Here is a 14,516-nt window from a genome sequence, read left to right as displayed (position 1 = left end):
TATATCACTATCTTTCACTTCCTATCTTCTGCACTAATCGCTACACTTCCCTCTGTTTCTTCGTCTTGTTTTATCTTCCTTTCTAGGTCCATCAGTCTATTCACAGACCAGATTCTACTCCAGCTGCTGCTTGACACCACTAGTTCTTGTCCTTTGATAATTGCTCTCAGCCCTTGATGTCTAGCTCGTATCATGTTTTCTCAGAATCTTTTCGTTCCTGATCGCTTCAAACCCCACGTCCCTCTTGATCCATATTTTTTTCCCTCTGCATGTTACCCGCATTGCCAACCACAATATCAGCCATCAACTTAGAAAACAGTTGTACTTTGATAGGCCTGTTGCCGCTCATTCTTCCCACTCTCTGCACATTGTCTATGTCCACTTCACGCCTCTCATTCTTCCCACTCTCTGCACATTGTCTATGTCCACTTCACTAAAATTAATTTTCATTTTCCCCTCAATTAGGCCCACTACTTTATAAATTGTAAGCACTTTGTCTTCCCTCTTCTCAGGCACACCATATATAAATAGGCATTTCTTCCTGCCATTTAGAGTGTTGGCTTCCACTTCTGCTTTCAGTTTCAGCGTCTTCTCTTCTAATCGTCCTATTTTCTCCCTTAATGCTGCAACTTCTTCGGCATTTTTCCTCACTTCCGATGTTGTGTCGTCTGCCCTTTCTCGGAACCATCCCTTCATTTTTTCAAACTCCCTCGTTTGCTCATGTATCATATTTTTGAGTTGCTCAAAGGAGCAGACTTCTACGACCACCTCTTTTACAACTCTTCTGATTGCTTCCATGTCTTCCCAGCTCATATTTCCACTGGAAGTCGGACCTGGGTTCATCTCTACCCCCCAAATCAATAGCAATATTATAATCACCGCCGCTGATAGCATTAATTCTCCTTTCGTTTCCATTTTTCATATTACACCCTCCTGGTTTCACTTCCTCTTTCTTTCTTTCTTCCCTGCCATCCTCCTATGATCGCCCTGTATTGCTCCTCATCAATCATTGCCTGTAAACTCCTCACTACCTTCCTGCACTCAGCACCTGCACTCCCTTCTCCCACTCCAGGGACCCTCCACTCAACACGTTTGCACTCGCCAGTGGTTAATGCTGTACTGGTAACAACAGCACTTAGTGTAGGACCGGAAGAGTTAGCCGTGCGGTTAGGGGCGTGTGGCTGTGAGCTTGCATCCGGGAGATAGTTGGTTCGAATCCCATTGTAGGTAGCCCTGAAGATCGTTTTCCATGGTTTCCAATTTTCACACCAGGCAAATGCTGCAAAGGCCACGGCCGCTTCCAACTCTTGGGCCTTTCCTATCCCATCGTCGCCATAAAACTTATCTGTGTCGGTGCGACGTAAAGCCACTAGCAAAATCTTAGTGTAGGTACTCACTGTATAGGCCCATAAGCATACCATAAGCCCTCCCCTGTGAACCATCTAACCTTGCTGCGGTGGGGAGGCTTGCGCTTCCCAATGAAGCAGATAGCCGAGCCGCAGGTGCAGCCATATTGGATGAGTATCTGTTGAGAGGGCAGACTAACGAATGGTTAATCGAAAGGCGGGTAAGCAGCCCTTCGGAAGTTGCAAGGGCGGCAGTCTAGATGATTGACTGATATGGCCTAATAATACTCAACATGGCTTAGCTGTGTTCATACTGCTACATGACTGAAATAAACGGGAAACTGCAACCGTAACTAACTCCCGAGGACATGAAGCTCCCTTTGTAATGAATGATGTACTGATGATGGCTTCCTTCCGGGTAAAATATTCCGGAGGTAAACTAGTCCTTCATTCGGATCTCCGGGTGGAGACTACACGAAAAGGGGCGATCATCAGGAAGATGGATACTGACATTCTGCGAGTTGGAACTTGGAATGTTACAAGTTTGAATCGTTGTGGTAGGTTAGAGAATCTGAAATGGGAGATGGATAGACTAAAGTTAGATGCAGTTGGTATAAGTGAAGTACGTTGGCAGGAAGAACAGGATTTTTGGTCAGCTGACTACAGAATTATCAACACACAATCAAACAGGGGAAATGCAGGAAAATCGGGCAGCGGGTAAGCTATTACGACTAGCATAGTGAAAGAATTATTGTCGTCAAGATAGACACCAAATCATTGCCCACCACAATAGTGCAAGTCTATATGTCTACTAGATCAGCGGATGATGAGGAAATCGAAAGAATATATGAAGAAATAGAAGATTTAATACGATATATATATATATATATAAGGTGACGAGAATCTAATTGTGATGGGAGACTGGAATGCAGTGGTAGGCCAAGGAAGAGATGGTAATACAACAGGAGAATCCGGACTGGGGCAGAGGAACGAAAGAGGAAGTCGGCTGGTTGAATTCTGCACTGATCATAATTTAGTCCTTGCTAATAATTTGTTCAAACACCATAAACGATGGCTGTAAACGTGAACGAGACCCGGAGACACTGGAAGGTATCAAATAGACTTCATTATGACTAGGCAGAGATTCAGAAACCAGGTGTTGGATTGCGAAACTTTCCCAGGAGCAGACGTGGACTCTGATCACATTTTATTGGTCATGAAATCCCATCTGAAGTTCAGGAAATTTTAGAAAGAAAGGAATGCAAGGAGATGAGTTGTAGACAAGTTGAAAGAAAGGAGTGTGAGGGATTGTTTCAAGGAACATTTTGCACAAGGACTAAATGAAGAGGCTGAAGGAAACACAATAGAGGAAGAGTGGATAGTCATGAAAAAATGAAGTCAGTAGGGCTGCTGAAGAAATGTTAAGAAGGAAGAAAAGATCAACTAAGAATCTTTGGATAACCCAGGAGATACTAGACCTGATTCATGAACGACGAAAATACAAGAATGCTAGAAATGAAGAGGGCAGAAAAGAATACAGGTGATTAAAGAATGAGCTACATAGAGTGTGCAAGGTACCTAAGGAAGAATGGCTGAAGAAGTCCAAGGAAGTTGAAGGTTATGTAGTCGTAGGAAAGGTAGATGCTGCATACAGGAAAATCAAGAAAACCTTTGGAGAAAGGAAATCTAGATGTATGAATATTAAGAGCTCAGCCACTTCTAGGGAAAGGAGACAAAGCAGGAAGATGGCAGAAAAATATCCAACAGTTGTATCAAGGTAAAGACGTAGATGATTTGGTTCTGGAACAAGAAAAGGCTGTAGATGCTGATGAAATGGGAGACCCAATTTTGAGGGCAGAGTTTGATAGAGCTGTGAGAGACATAAACAGGAACAAGGCACCCTGGAATTGATAACATTCTCTCTAAAGTATTGACTACATTAGGAGAAACCAGCGTGGCAAGGTTATTCCATCTAGTGTGTAAGATGTATATGAGACAGAAGTGCCATGCGGAAACGTCGCTCAATTTTTAGCGCTGGCTGATGTCACAGACGATTACGTCAGTGCACTGCAGTCCACCTCGTGGTCTCTCGAAACGTCGATGCTGGGCGGGCTGCGGAGCTTGCAGGCGGCGGAGCACACACACAACAACAACAATCATCATCATCATAATTTTCAAGCTCCAGTTTCCTGGGTGTTGATCCTAAATCTCTAGATTGTCTATGGTGTTCTCTAGGTGAGAATTAATTTGCTCTTTACATTAGTCAGGTAGTGGTTCGAGTCCATGTTGGCTACTTTCTAAACCTTTACATTTGTCACCTCGTGCAGAGTGGAGGTTGTCATGTAGTAGATTTGAAATTCTCCCTCTGATTCAAGGATCACTAAGTCGTCATCCTGGTTTCTTTCACAAGCTAGTTTGATATAGCTTCAAGTTGGAGTCGCAGGCTTTAACCAGTCTTTCTCCATTCTTGTTGATTGTCCTGTATCCTCGATATCTTCCAGCTAGTTCCTTTATTTCCTTTCTTTCCCAATCTGTACATTAAGTCACCCATGAGGAGTTTCACTTGATCAGACACTTGAATCAACTCTCTTCCAAGCAGGGACCAAAATTCCTTGTTCTATCTGGATTTCTGTGGTCGTTGTTGATCGAGACATGGGCATTGAAGAACACACAATATATATACCCACTTCACAGGATTAGAATTGAAAGCCTCTGAGACAAGGATTGGAATTAAATAATGGAATCTGCTATTGACTTGTTGATAAGGAAGGTGGTTCTCATAATGGTCAGGGGTTTCCTTTAGTTTCCTGACGAGTTCCTAATTTCTGATTGTCTTAGTATTATATAGTTGCCCTTCATGGATCCTTCATTTGATACAAACCTCATTTCCTGGTCTGCCAGGAGTTTAACTGTGTATCCATCCAGTGTTTTAATTGGTTCCATTTGTTTTCAAATTCTAGAGAGGGTATTTACATTCAGGGTACCAAAGAAGCGTTTTCTTTCTCATTCACAGTTTGCAAGGTGAGGGATCCTCTGACTGATCCATTAGGAGCCCCAGTATCCAATGCCTGGCTAGATATTGTCACTCAACTTATGTTTTCCCATCATGGTAGTTTGTGTGATGATTTTTATGTGTGGGATGGGCACCAGGGAATAAAACCAGTTTGGTGAGATCTATCTGGAGCATGGATGAACAGCCAACCCTGACCTGGATACAAATGCTGACCAGCAAGATGTCCGGTATGGGGAACGGACGTTGTGGCTGGATTTGGGGCCTGTTCTGCCTCACTCAACTGTATTGAATCCCATTTCTTCTGCTGAGTCAGATGTTTAGGTTTCTGATGAACTTGCGTGTCATTTCCGTAACAAAGGTTTTATCCGACTTATTACTAAAGAACTCTTCCTACACTTAAGTCATTTGTTCGCCTTTAGTTTGTCAGGCTTGGCACTGGCTGCCTGATGTCTGGCCAAAAAGTCTGAAAGTCACAGGTAGTGCTGTCACATATGATAGCAGGATATCGTCGTTGCCGGGACAAGACCTCATGTGATAATAATTTTGGAGATATACTGACCCGCAGCACATACATTATGAAGAGTGAGAATGCCTTGACAATAGTCACACAATATTGCACCTTAGATTACAGAACCGTACAGGCTTAAGTTCTAAGCTAAAATATTTCACATAGGAGGTTTTGTCCCGGCAGCGACGATATGCTCCTGATATCATCATCATCATCATCATCATCATCATGAAGCTCTCTCAAAATATTCCAATTCCATTTTCTCAGAGGGAGTTGTGTCTTGTAGGTAATTTGAACCAGTGAGAGTTCTCACCACGAACTGCACATGTATTGAAAATATATCAAATTGATGGAGACATGTTGGCAGGGTCTCCTTGTCAGTTTTGAAATGAAAAAAAATGAACACCTACAACCTGTTTTCCAGTCAGTGACTGGTCAGGGATGTAATGAATGAATCATATATAGGCTATTATTATGATGGGGTTGCCACTCCCAAAGTGATATATTAATGGATGATAGATGCTACAAAATGAGAATGGAGAGTGTTGCTGGAATGAAATATGACAGGGAAAACCGGAGTACCCGGAGAAAAACCTGTCCCGCCTCCGCTTTGTCCAGCACAAATCTCACATGGAATGACCGGGATTTGAACCACGGTATCCAGCGGTGAGAGGCCGACGCGCTGCCGTCTGAGCCACGGATGCTCTCAGTTTTGAAATACTCTCTGTTAATCTTTCCACATGGTCTCCCTTCTCAAGTCTTCCTGCGAAACAGATTCAGATTATCTTCTGGTCAAATCAAATCATCCATCTTAATAATGTAACATTTTTACCTGTTGCCTAGTGCTTCATTATGGCTCATACCAATTCTATAGGATTAAACTCATGGTGATATATTGATAGGCATGAAATAAAATGACCATGTTCATCGAAGATACAGTTTAAGGTGCACAACTGAAGTTTCAGTATGCCATCCAAATAAGTATCCTTCTCTGCTAATGAGGATATAATTTGATTTTGTGCTGAATTTTGAGTTGGCCGTGCGGTGGGAAGGTGGGGGCATTGCGGGTCGGATCCACTGATTGTTTTAAGTTCATAATCATTGTTTGTCGTCTCCTTGAATTCTGGTCAGTGGATGAATTTTTGAATTTTAATTGTCATTACATTTCATTTCATATCGTGCCATTAGAGTCTGATGACCTAGATGTTAGGCCCCTCTAAACAACGAGCATCATCATCGTTTGCCACCAGCATGAAGGGCTTGATCAAGACCATGTGAAGGGCACATCGACTTCATGGCCACTTCTCTCCCTCATCACTATCACTTTCCAACATTTTCTCAACACCCCCGCATTACTTTATTCAAATCCGATTTTTTTTTTTTTTTTCAATTTGCTTTACAACGCACCAACACAGATAGATCTCATGGCGACGATGGGATAAGAAAGTCCTAGGAGTGGAAAGGAAGCAGCCGTGGCCTTGATTAAGGTACAGCCCCAGAATTTGCATGGCGTGAAAATGGGGAAACCACAGAAGACCATCTTCAGGGCTGCTGACATAGGGTTCGAACCCACTATCTCCCAGATGCAAGCTCATAGCTGCGCGCCCCTAACCGCAAAGCCAACTCGCCCGGTCCACATCCAAATTAATCTCATCCAAAAATGAAAGAATTTCCTCGGAGCACATACTAGTCACACAAGCATCATCGATTTAGGATTCAAAAGTCGCACTGATGCCTAACAGATCAGTCTGTTCACGTAAACGTATGTATTCTACCTCCATCTATTCATAAACAAAGAAACTAAGTAGTTAAAAACATAGCCAACAGATCTCGGCTAATTACAAGCATGTTTCAAGTAAATTGAGTTTATTTGATAGTAGCACTGAGAGTGCAACATTCAAATCAAGTTAACTGGACTGCTGGACTGGCAGACCACTTAGCATGGATTGAGTAAACTTCACTTGATTGCAGCTGCAAATCTGATAAAAGGAAAACTTTTGTCAAAAGGCATCTTCCCTCACGTTTACAACGGCCTGGCTGGAGACTATGCAGAGTCACCTTTTTGCTTTTTTAAAGAAGTAATGATTTGACGATAATTACGATAATTCATTACGAAAGTGATATCAAATTGTATCATTATGTAGTGTTTGCTTTTCCTTAGTTGAACTCAAGAGGAATATGAACTGAGAGCGAAATGCTTCTCTGTGTCAATACTCGCTGTGTGTTTAACTTAGAAGGCAATCTTCATCTGTGTTTGGCTTTGTTATCATTTAATGTACAGGTTTCCAGTGCTTCTACTACTTTGCAGTATTTATTTCAAATCAAATCAAAATCACTTCATTTGCAAATGAGGTGTCTACCTCAGTGGCAAATGGTACACTAAAATACGTTATTATCAAGCACTAAATTTTAAATTAACAAGAGAAGAAGACATTTTCCTAGAATACAGTATTATACAATTTAGACTAACAATTTTTCTATTAAACATCCAGCTTATCCTTAATAAATTTATATTATTTACAAAATTCTACTTATAATATCTTTTCTAATTACATAGTCAACTCATACACAGTATGTGGAATTACTTCAAATAATACTATGCAACTGCTATAAGATTAAAATTTACATTGCATTTATTTTTATCTTTTTACCCATTTTGGAACCTAACTAGCATAATGACCTGCTGTGTTTTAAACAGAGCCCCTTTTGCCACCGCTTTTCAGAGTTCCTAAAGGGCCTTCATAGCTACCGTAGCGGTCCCAGGGTCCTTGAAGTCCTCACTGTACTTCACCTCTACAGACAGTCCCCTACTTCGGCTGTCCAATCTTCATAGACCAGGGGATGGAATTAATTTATTCACAAACATTTTTAATTTACAATAACCTGCACAGGTCAAATGCCCTCCAACATTTCTTTTCTCTGTTACTGTTTATTCTTTTCTTAAATATCTGTACACATTTTGGAAAAGAATCAAACACTACCTATCGTAAACTGTTCCACTCCTTCACGCCCTTCCCAATCACTTCTACTAAAATCCCTTCTAATTTTATACTGTGGTCACCCCTGCTGATGTAATTATTTTCCAACTGAAGCCTCTCACGGATTTCTCACCATGCTTCCTCTCCTGTACAGGCTATATATGATCACATAAGTCTAGTTTTCTCCCTTCTCCTACTTAAAGTTTCCCATCCAAGTTTCTCTTAACATTTCTGATACACCACTTTTTCTCCTGAAATCCCCTGTTACAAATCTTGCTGCTTTCCTCTGTATGCCATCTATTTCTTTTGTTAGGTATTCCTGGTAAGGATCCCAAACACTGTTTGCACATTCCAATAATGGACGAACCATATTTAAGTAAATTTTCTGTTTTAATTCTTCCTTGCATCCCTTAAGTAGCCTCATTTATGGCATGTAACAATCTGTATGCTTTCCCAACAATGTCATCAACATGACCCTTCCAGTGCAAATTACTTTCAAATCTCACACCTAAGTATTTGCACTTGCCATCTTTTGGGACAATTACCTTGTCTGTTAGGTCATCAGCCCAGAGGCTGGTTGGATCCTCAAATAGCACCACCAAAAGTTATGAGGTTATAAGGAAACCGCAAAAACCAATGGCAGCACCAAAATGAGGCGTACTAGGCAAGACGAGGAGTGAGGTAGTTTGCCATTGCTTTCCTCACTGGGTCAGAAAGTGCTATTGCAGCACGACCGACCCTATGAGCAACTCCTTTCATAACACTCAGATGCACTAGACGTGCTCTGAATGTCATTACTCAGCACCACCCATACCCCAGCAACTTCCATATTGTCACAGCCATGGATGAGACTGGGACTTTGGTGGAAGCTACACTTTACTCTGGCCTGTGCTAAGAGATGGATACAAAAGTACTGTATCCATCAAGAAATGGCAGCAGGCACACACAATTACCTTATCCAGAGTATATTTAAATTCAGTTTTTAAGCTCCTGTTTGTAAATGTTGTAACAGTTGATTTACCTCCATTAACCTTTATATTATTCTCTTCTACCCATTGTTGGATACTGTCAAGGTCCCTTCGTAATTCTGAACAATCCTTAATATTATTTATTTCCCTATAAACAATTATGTCATCTGCATACAATCTTATTTTTGATATTATATTGTTCCCTAAATCATTTGCATATATTAAGAAAAGTATTGGACTGATTATCCTACCCTGTGCAATTCCCTTCCACACTTTCTCTTTCTGTGATACATTATTTCCTACTTTGACGTTCTGAACCCTTGAATTTAGAAATGCTCTTATCCAAACGCATTACCCTTATTTCCAATCCTATTCCCTCCAGTTTCTTTAATAATATTCCATGTTCCACTCTGTCAAAGGCTTTGGAAATGTCTATTGCTGTGCAATCCAACTGGCCTCCTGAATCCAACTGATCTGATAAGTCCTGCTAAAATCCCACCAGTTGTGCCCTCACAGGAAAATTTCTTTCTAAATCCATACTGGCTCCTCCTAAACCAATTTTTATCATCACATACCCCTCTGATGTACTTTGCTATTAAACTCGAGTATTTCACAATCTACACTGGTCAGGCTGATTGGTCTGTACTTCTCAGGTTTCCCTTTATCACCCTTTCCTTTATAAATTGGTATAGTTTCCTTCCATTCCTTAGGTATTACAGTATTATTTATGATATAGTCTAAGAGAAATTTTAAATAAGGCACTATGTACCACCCCATTGTGTTTAATACCTCTCCAGTAATTTGATCACTTCCTGCAGTTGGATTTAAAAATATACAACTGAAATATCCTAACAGGTAAATACTACGTAGGTGGATCAAAATGTTAGTTGTACTAACGCGCCGCAGCAGCGCACTGTGTGTCGCAAACGTGGGCACAGCGGAGGAAGGGACAGACACTGCCCACACGTCTATTAGGCAGGTTGCTGTGGTGTCTCGTCTAGTATTGTTGGAATAGCGACCAAATGCAATGGCGCTTCAACTGGACGATTAAAGAGAAGCACCTGTGTGATTTTGTTGCACTATAACGCAACACCTCACAAGGCCCGACAAACGAGAGAACTGCTTCAGCGTTTCTAGTGGGAGGTCTGGCAACATCCACCCTACAGTCCCGACCTAGCGCCATGTGACTTTCATCTGTTCGGTAAGCTCAAAACGGACCTCGGTGGTCGACGTTTCCAGACCGATGAGGAGGTGAAGGCCGCTGTCTCCAAGTGGTTGCAGAACGCTGGAGGAAATTTCTATGCATCCGGCATCGACAAGTTGGTTGTGTGTTCGCAGAAATGTTTGGAGTCTCTTGGAAACTATGTGGAAAAGTGACGTTACAGTGTATGTAGTTATAGTCGTGTTGCTGTTGTATAGGTGGTGTAATAAATGGCCATAACTGGGAAGTGCAACTTGCTTTCTGATCTGCCCTCGTATGTTGTAGAGCCCTTTGTCTCTGTGTGTAATACTGTGTATGATCTTCCGCTCTGACTCATGGGAGTTGCAATAAGATTATTGGCATATGTTGTTTTTGCACAAAACTGCGAGTAGAATCTTCTTTGGTGGTTGTGGAACTAGAAGATGTGTGTAGTTTTTGCTCAAAAGTGCTAGTATAATTTTATGTGATGATTGTGAAATTAGTAGGTGTAGTATTTCCATTGTATACATATCATGAAGAAAGAAAGTGTATTACCTACATCCAGCCAGTCAGTCACTGTCAAGTACAGACACCTTGTGTATTCCATTCAGAACGTACTGTTGTAATTCCTATTGTAAGAGTAAGATGAAGAGACTAATTTCTACCATACCTAAAGAACATGTGGTACACCAAGAATTAAGACAGATGAGGCCTAGCATTCCTAGCGAAATTATTGCCCTAGTTTTACAAGTGTCACAAAATTCTGCATGGGTTTTCACAATATATATACCAGTGGCATCATGCAGAATGCATTACTTTAATGGATTTTTTTTTAGCAGGTCTTATTAAGCTTCTGTTACAATTAAAACTGGAGAATTATTTAAGATACTTTGATGTTTCAGAATAACATTTTATATATTTTGAAATTCATGTGCTTTGTTTCGCACCTGGGTTTTGAAACTCTAATAGAAATCTATTTCTTTAAGGGCCTGTATTATGATATTGGGCTAAAATCATGGATATATATTAATTAGCCACATACTGATGCGCGATGAATGGAGGGGAATAAGTTACCTCCAGTATACAAACTGAGGCAGAGTGCTCAACAGCATGGTAATTTACCTGTCTGGGGAAACTGATTACCTCAGCTCATACAGAGATACTTTAACAACCATTTACTTTGTTGCGCTGAAACAGGTCTTATGGTGACGATGGAACAGGAAAGGGATAGGAGTGGGGAGGAAGCGGCCGTGGCCTTAAGTAAGGTACAGCCTCAGCGTTTGCCTCATGTGAAAATGTGAGACTACACTGCCGAATAGCTTGGTCAGGATATTTTGGTTGACGTGATGATGAATACTGCAATGTATTCAAAACCATGACTACCTGTTTTAATGTACATAAAACTGACATGCTTAGATCTGGATGAAGAATGTATTTTCCATATATATTCCATGTAACAAGGATTTAAGGGGAAACAATGATTATGCATGTGTATCAGCATTTTAAAATATCTTATGAATTCTTTCTTCCATTTTCAGGGAGAAAAGAATAATGGCTTTGATGTCCTCTACCACAATATGAAATATGGCCTAGTTGCAAGTAAGGAATTAGCTGATTTCCTTAGGGAGAGGTAAGTATAACATTTACTCTTTACTAACTTAATCCACTTAATGCTGTCATGATTAATGGATTGACAATTGGACCGGAAGATCTTAGTGTTTGTGACACCGTGGACTATTGTAGGTACGATCAATCAATCACTGTTGATCACCGTTGACAGTTCGGAAGATACCGCTTAGTGAAGCAGCTCATCTCCTTTTTCGCAAGTCTTCCCAGCCCAGCCCAAACTTTGTGACATTTTTTGTCAGAAATCACCCAGAAGAAATCGAGGTAGTGGGTTTTCTGTGGTTTCCCATTTTCACATCTTAATTAAGGCCATGATCACTTCCTCCCCACTCCTAGCTTTTTCCTGTCCCAATCGTTGCCATAAGACCTACCGGTATCTGTGTTTGTGTGACGTAAAGCCAATTGTGGAATTAAAGAAAATCTATTTTCCAGTTCTTGAATGATAAATAAGTTTTTAAATTAGGGGTGTGGTTGTAAACTGATATACAAAGGGAGTCAGTGCAGTGAAGAATTTTCTTTTGATGAGTACAAGCAACTGTGTGAAGAAATTGTTTTGATTATTGCAAGAACAACTCCCATCCACTGAATCTTGTCGTTCTTGGACAAATGCATACCATGTGTTTGAATGGTCTATCAATTGTTTTGACAGAACAAAGTGTAGAAGGACAGACAGTGCACTAGAAGTGTGTTTAAGGCATGTGGGACTCCACTCCTGTGAAGCGACTTAACTGTGTAGTCATGGTATAAAAAAGATACGCTGCAAGATTCTCAGAAGAACATTCTCGAAGGAAGGTGTAGCGACAAAGCTACCTGCCAGTAAACACACGTCGTACCCCATCAACAGGGACACACTCCTTTGAAGAAACACAGACCATGGTGAGTTTGATAAGAAATTATGCAATACATTATTTCCTCCAGTCATGGAGGCAATGCACCACAAAATGACTACAGTAATAAGCTTCTTCTGAAAAGTAATCCTGATGTTGTCATCAGTCTCATATCAGGGAAATTTGTTACCAATCTCCATTCCGTTACAGGAAGTGTGTGGGTAGGATGAACTGTCTCTGATAAGCCTGTGATAAAATAATACAAACTCATGCTGAACATGTATGAATGAGTCATGCACTAAGGTGCCATTATTAAAAATGCATAGATTAATATACTATCGTATCACATACCCACGCGGTTACTTGAAGTGCAATGCTATAGTGTTGTGTACTTGGCTCACCAAATTTATCAAGTCATAAATTAAGAACTTTTCAGAATTTTCTCTAAAATATAGTGAAGTCACTTGTTGCTATCTTTGAAGTGCTATCATTAAGTGGATGTTATTTTACTACAAGGTTGTGAAAACATCATCAGACCCCATGGTTTCAGGAACAGAAACTCCAAAGGAGACAACCTGATTGATTCTTGCACGCAAAACAACTTAAGCATACAAAACACCTGATACCAGAAGAGTGGAAAATAATGGTTGGTGAATGAAAGAGGCAGAGATGTGGTGGTGGTGGTGGTGGTGGTGGTGGTGGTGGTGGTGTTACATTTTGCTGTAGCCATGAAGCAAATGTCATGTATTTTTTTCCCCCTTTGACATAAATTTATAATAATGGCTTGTGGCCTCCAGAGAGGCCAGCATGCTAACCATTTGTCCATAGAGCCGGATGACATAAAATTAAAGTAGGTATATTGCCTGCTGCTAGTTAAAAGAAATTGGTAATTGTTAGTACTGGGGCTTAGTTCCATTGTGTGGCCAGTAAACTGCATTTACCTAAGTAAGGAACTTTATTTTACAGATATTAAAAATTAAGACAGTTAATTTACTCATTTAGTTTCAGCATTTGGAGATACATTAAAATAAAAGGCTTATTTCTATTTTTCATAAGAGATAATCTATTTGCTTATTTCAATAGTTTTATCTATCTGACACACTTAAACAAAAAATATTATTCCTGATGCATGCGATTATTCTATGTGATTCAATCAAATGATATTTTGAACACATTCATTTACTTTATTTTATTATTTATGCAATTATTTAAATAATCGGATGGAGGTTATTCGATTATTAAAAGTATTTGATTATCCCATCACTAGGAAGTGCATCACTGCTATGAAGAGCATTGCAAACAAAAAGGAAATGTGTCCAGTCTCACTGCTTATAACAATTCTTTTACTGTGACTGTTTCCAGACTTTGGAATTCCTTACCAGTCATTGTCGGGGACGGTGACTCATTAAATATATTCAAGAGATCTTGCCGAGATTACCTGTTGAAAGCTACCGACTGACATGTGCACTGTATAGCTGCGTGTGTGAATGGCAATAGACTGTGTTTTTCTGGTATATGTAGATCTAGTTGATAGCGATATTTGTGTAATATGTGCATTTATTGTGTGTGTGTGTGCACGTGCGCAATATTATTTTATATTGGTTATTGTGCAGTATAATATTTTAATTCCTTTACAAATGTGAGTGAGAGTGATACTGTGTGTGTTAGCATAATGTAATTCAACTAAATTATAGTGTAATATATCTGCACAAAAATATTGTAAGTGTGGTTAAGTGTAAGAGAGGGCCATACGCTCTAACTTTGCCACTTGAAACAAGACAAATGAATGAATAAATAAACAAAGAAATGAATAAATAAGAGTACTACAAATGAAATGGAAGATTGCGATATTTCCCCTGCACCTTGTTCTTAATTTTCCTATGAAAGAAAATGTCGCTACTCATTCAATGTAACACCATCAGACCCTTTTCAGCCAGGTTGTATCTATTTTGTTTCAGCTTTTAAAGTTGGCAATGTTGGCATTGTGTTTGATTCCAGACATCAGCAACATACTTATTGTCCATGAACCTACTATCCCACATGGCGGATAGGGGGGTCCTAACCGGCTTG

At 40.2% G+C, this 14,516-nt stretch overlaps 1 protein-coding gene across 9 annotated transcripts in view; it reads left to right on the top strand.

The window, feature by feature from the left end:
• The window catches only part of LOC136864355 (F-BAR domain only protein 2), a 573,880-nt gene that overhangs the window by 93,861 nt on the left and 465,503 nt on the right, over positions 1–14,516 (top strand). For all 9 annotated transcript variants that reach the window (XM_067141249.2, XM_067141248.2, XM_067141247.2 and 6 more), the window contains exon 2: positions 11,532–11,623. In XM_067141249.2, coding sequence (XP_066997350.1) covers positions 11,532–11,623 — 92 coding nt within the window. The remainder of the gene's footprint in view (positions 1–11,531; positions 11,624–14,516) is intronic.

This window comes from Anabrus simplex, chromosome 2 (genome assembly GCF_040414725.1).
Source record: "Anabrus simplex isolate iqAnaSimp1 chromosome 2, ASM4041472v1, whole genome shotgun sequence".
NCBI classification, from domain to species: domain Eukaryota; kingdom Metazoa; phylum Arthropoda; class Insecta; order Orthoptera; family Tettigoniidae; genus Anabrus; species Anabrus simplex.
This window is presented reverse-complemented; position numbering and strand designations above follow the sequence as displayed.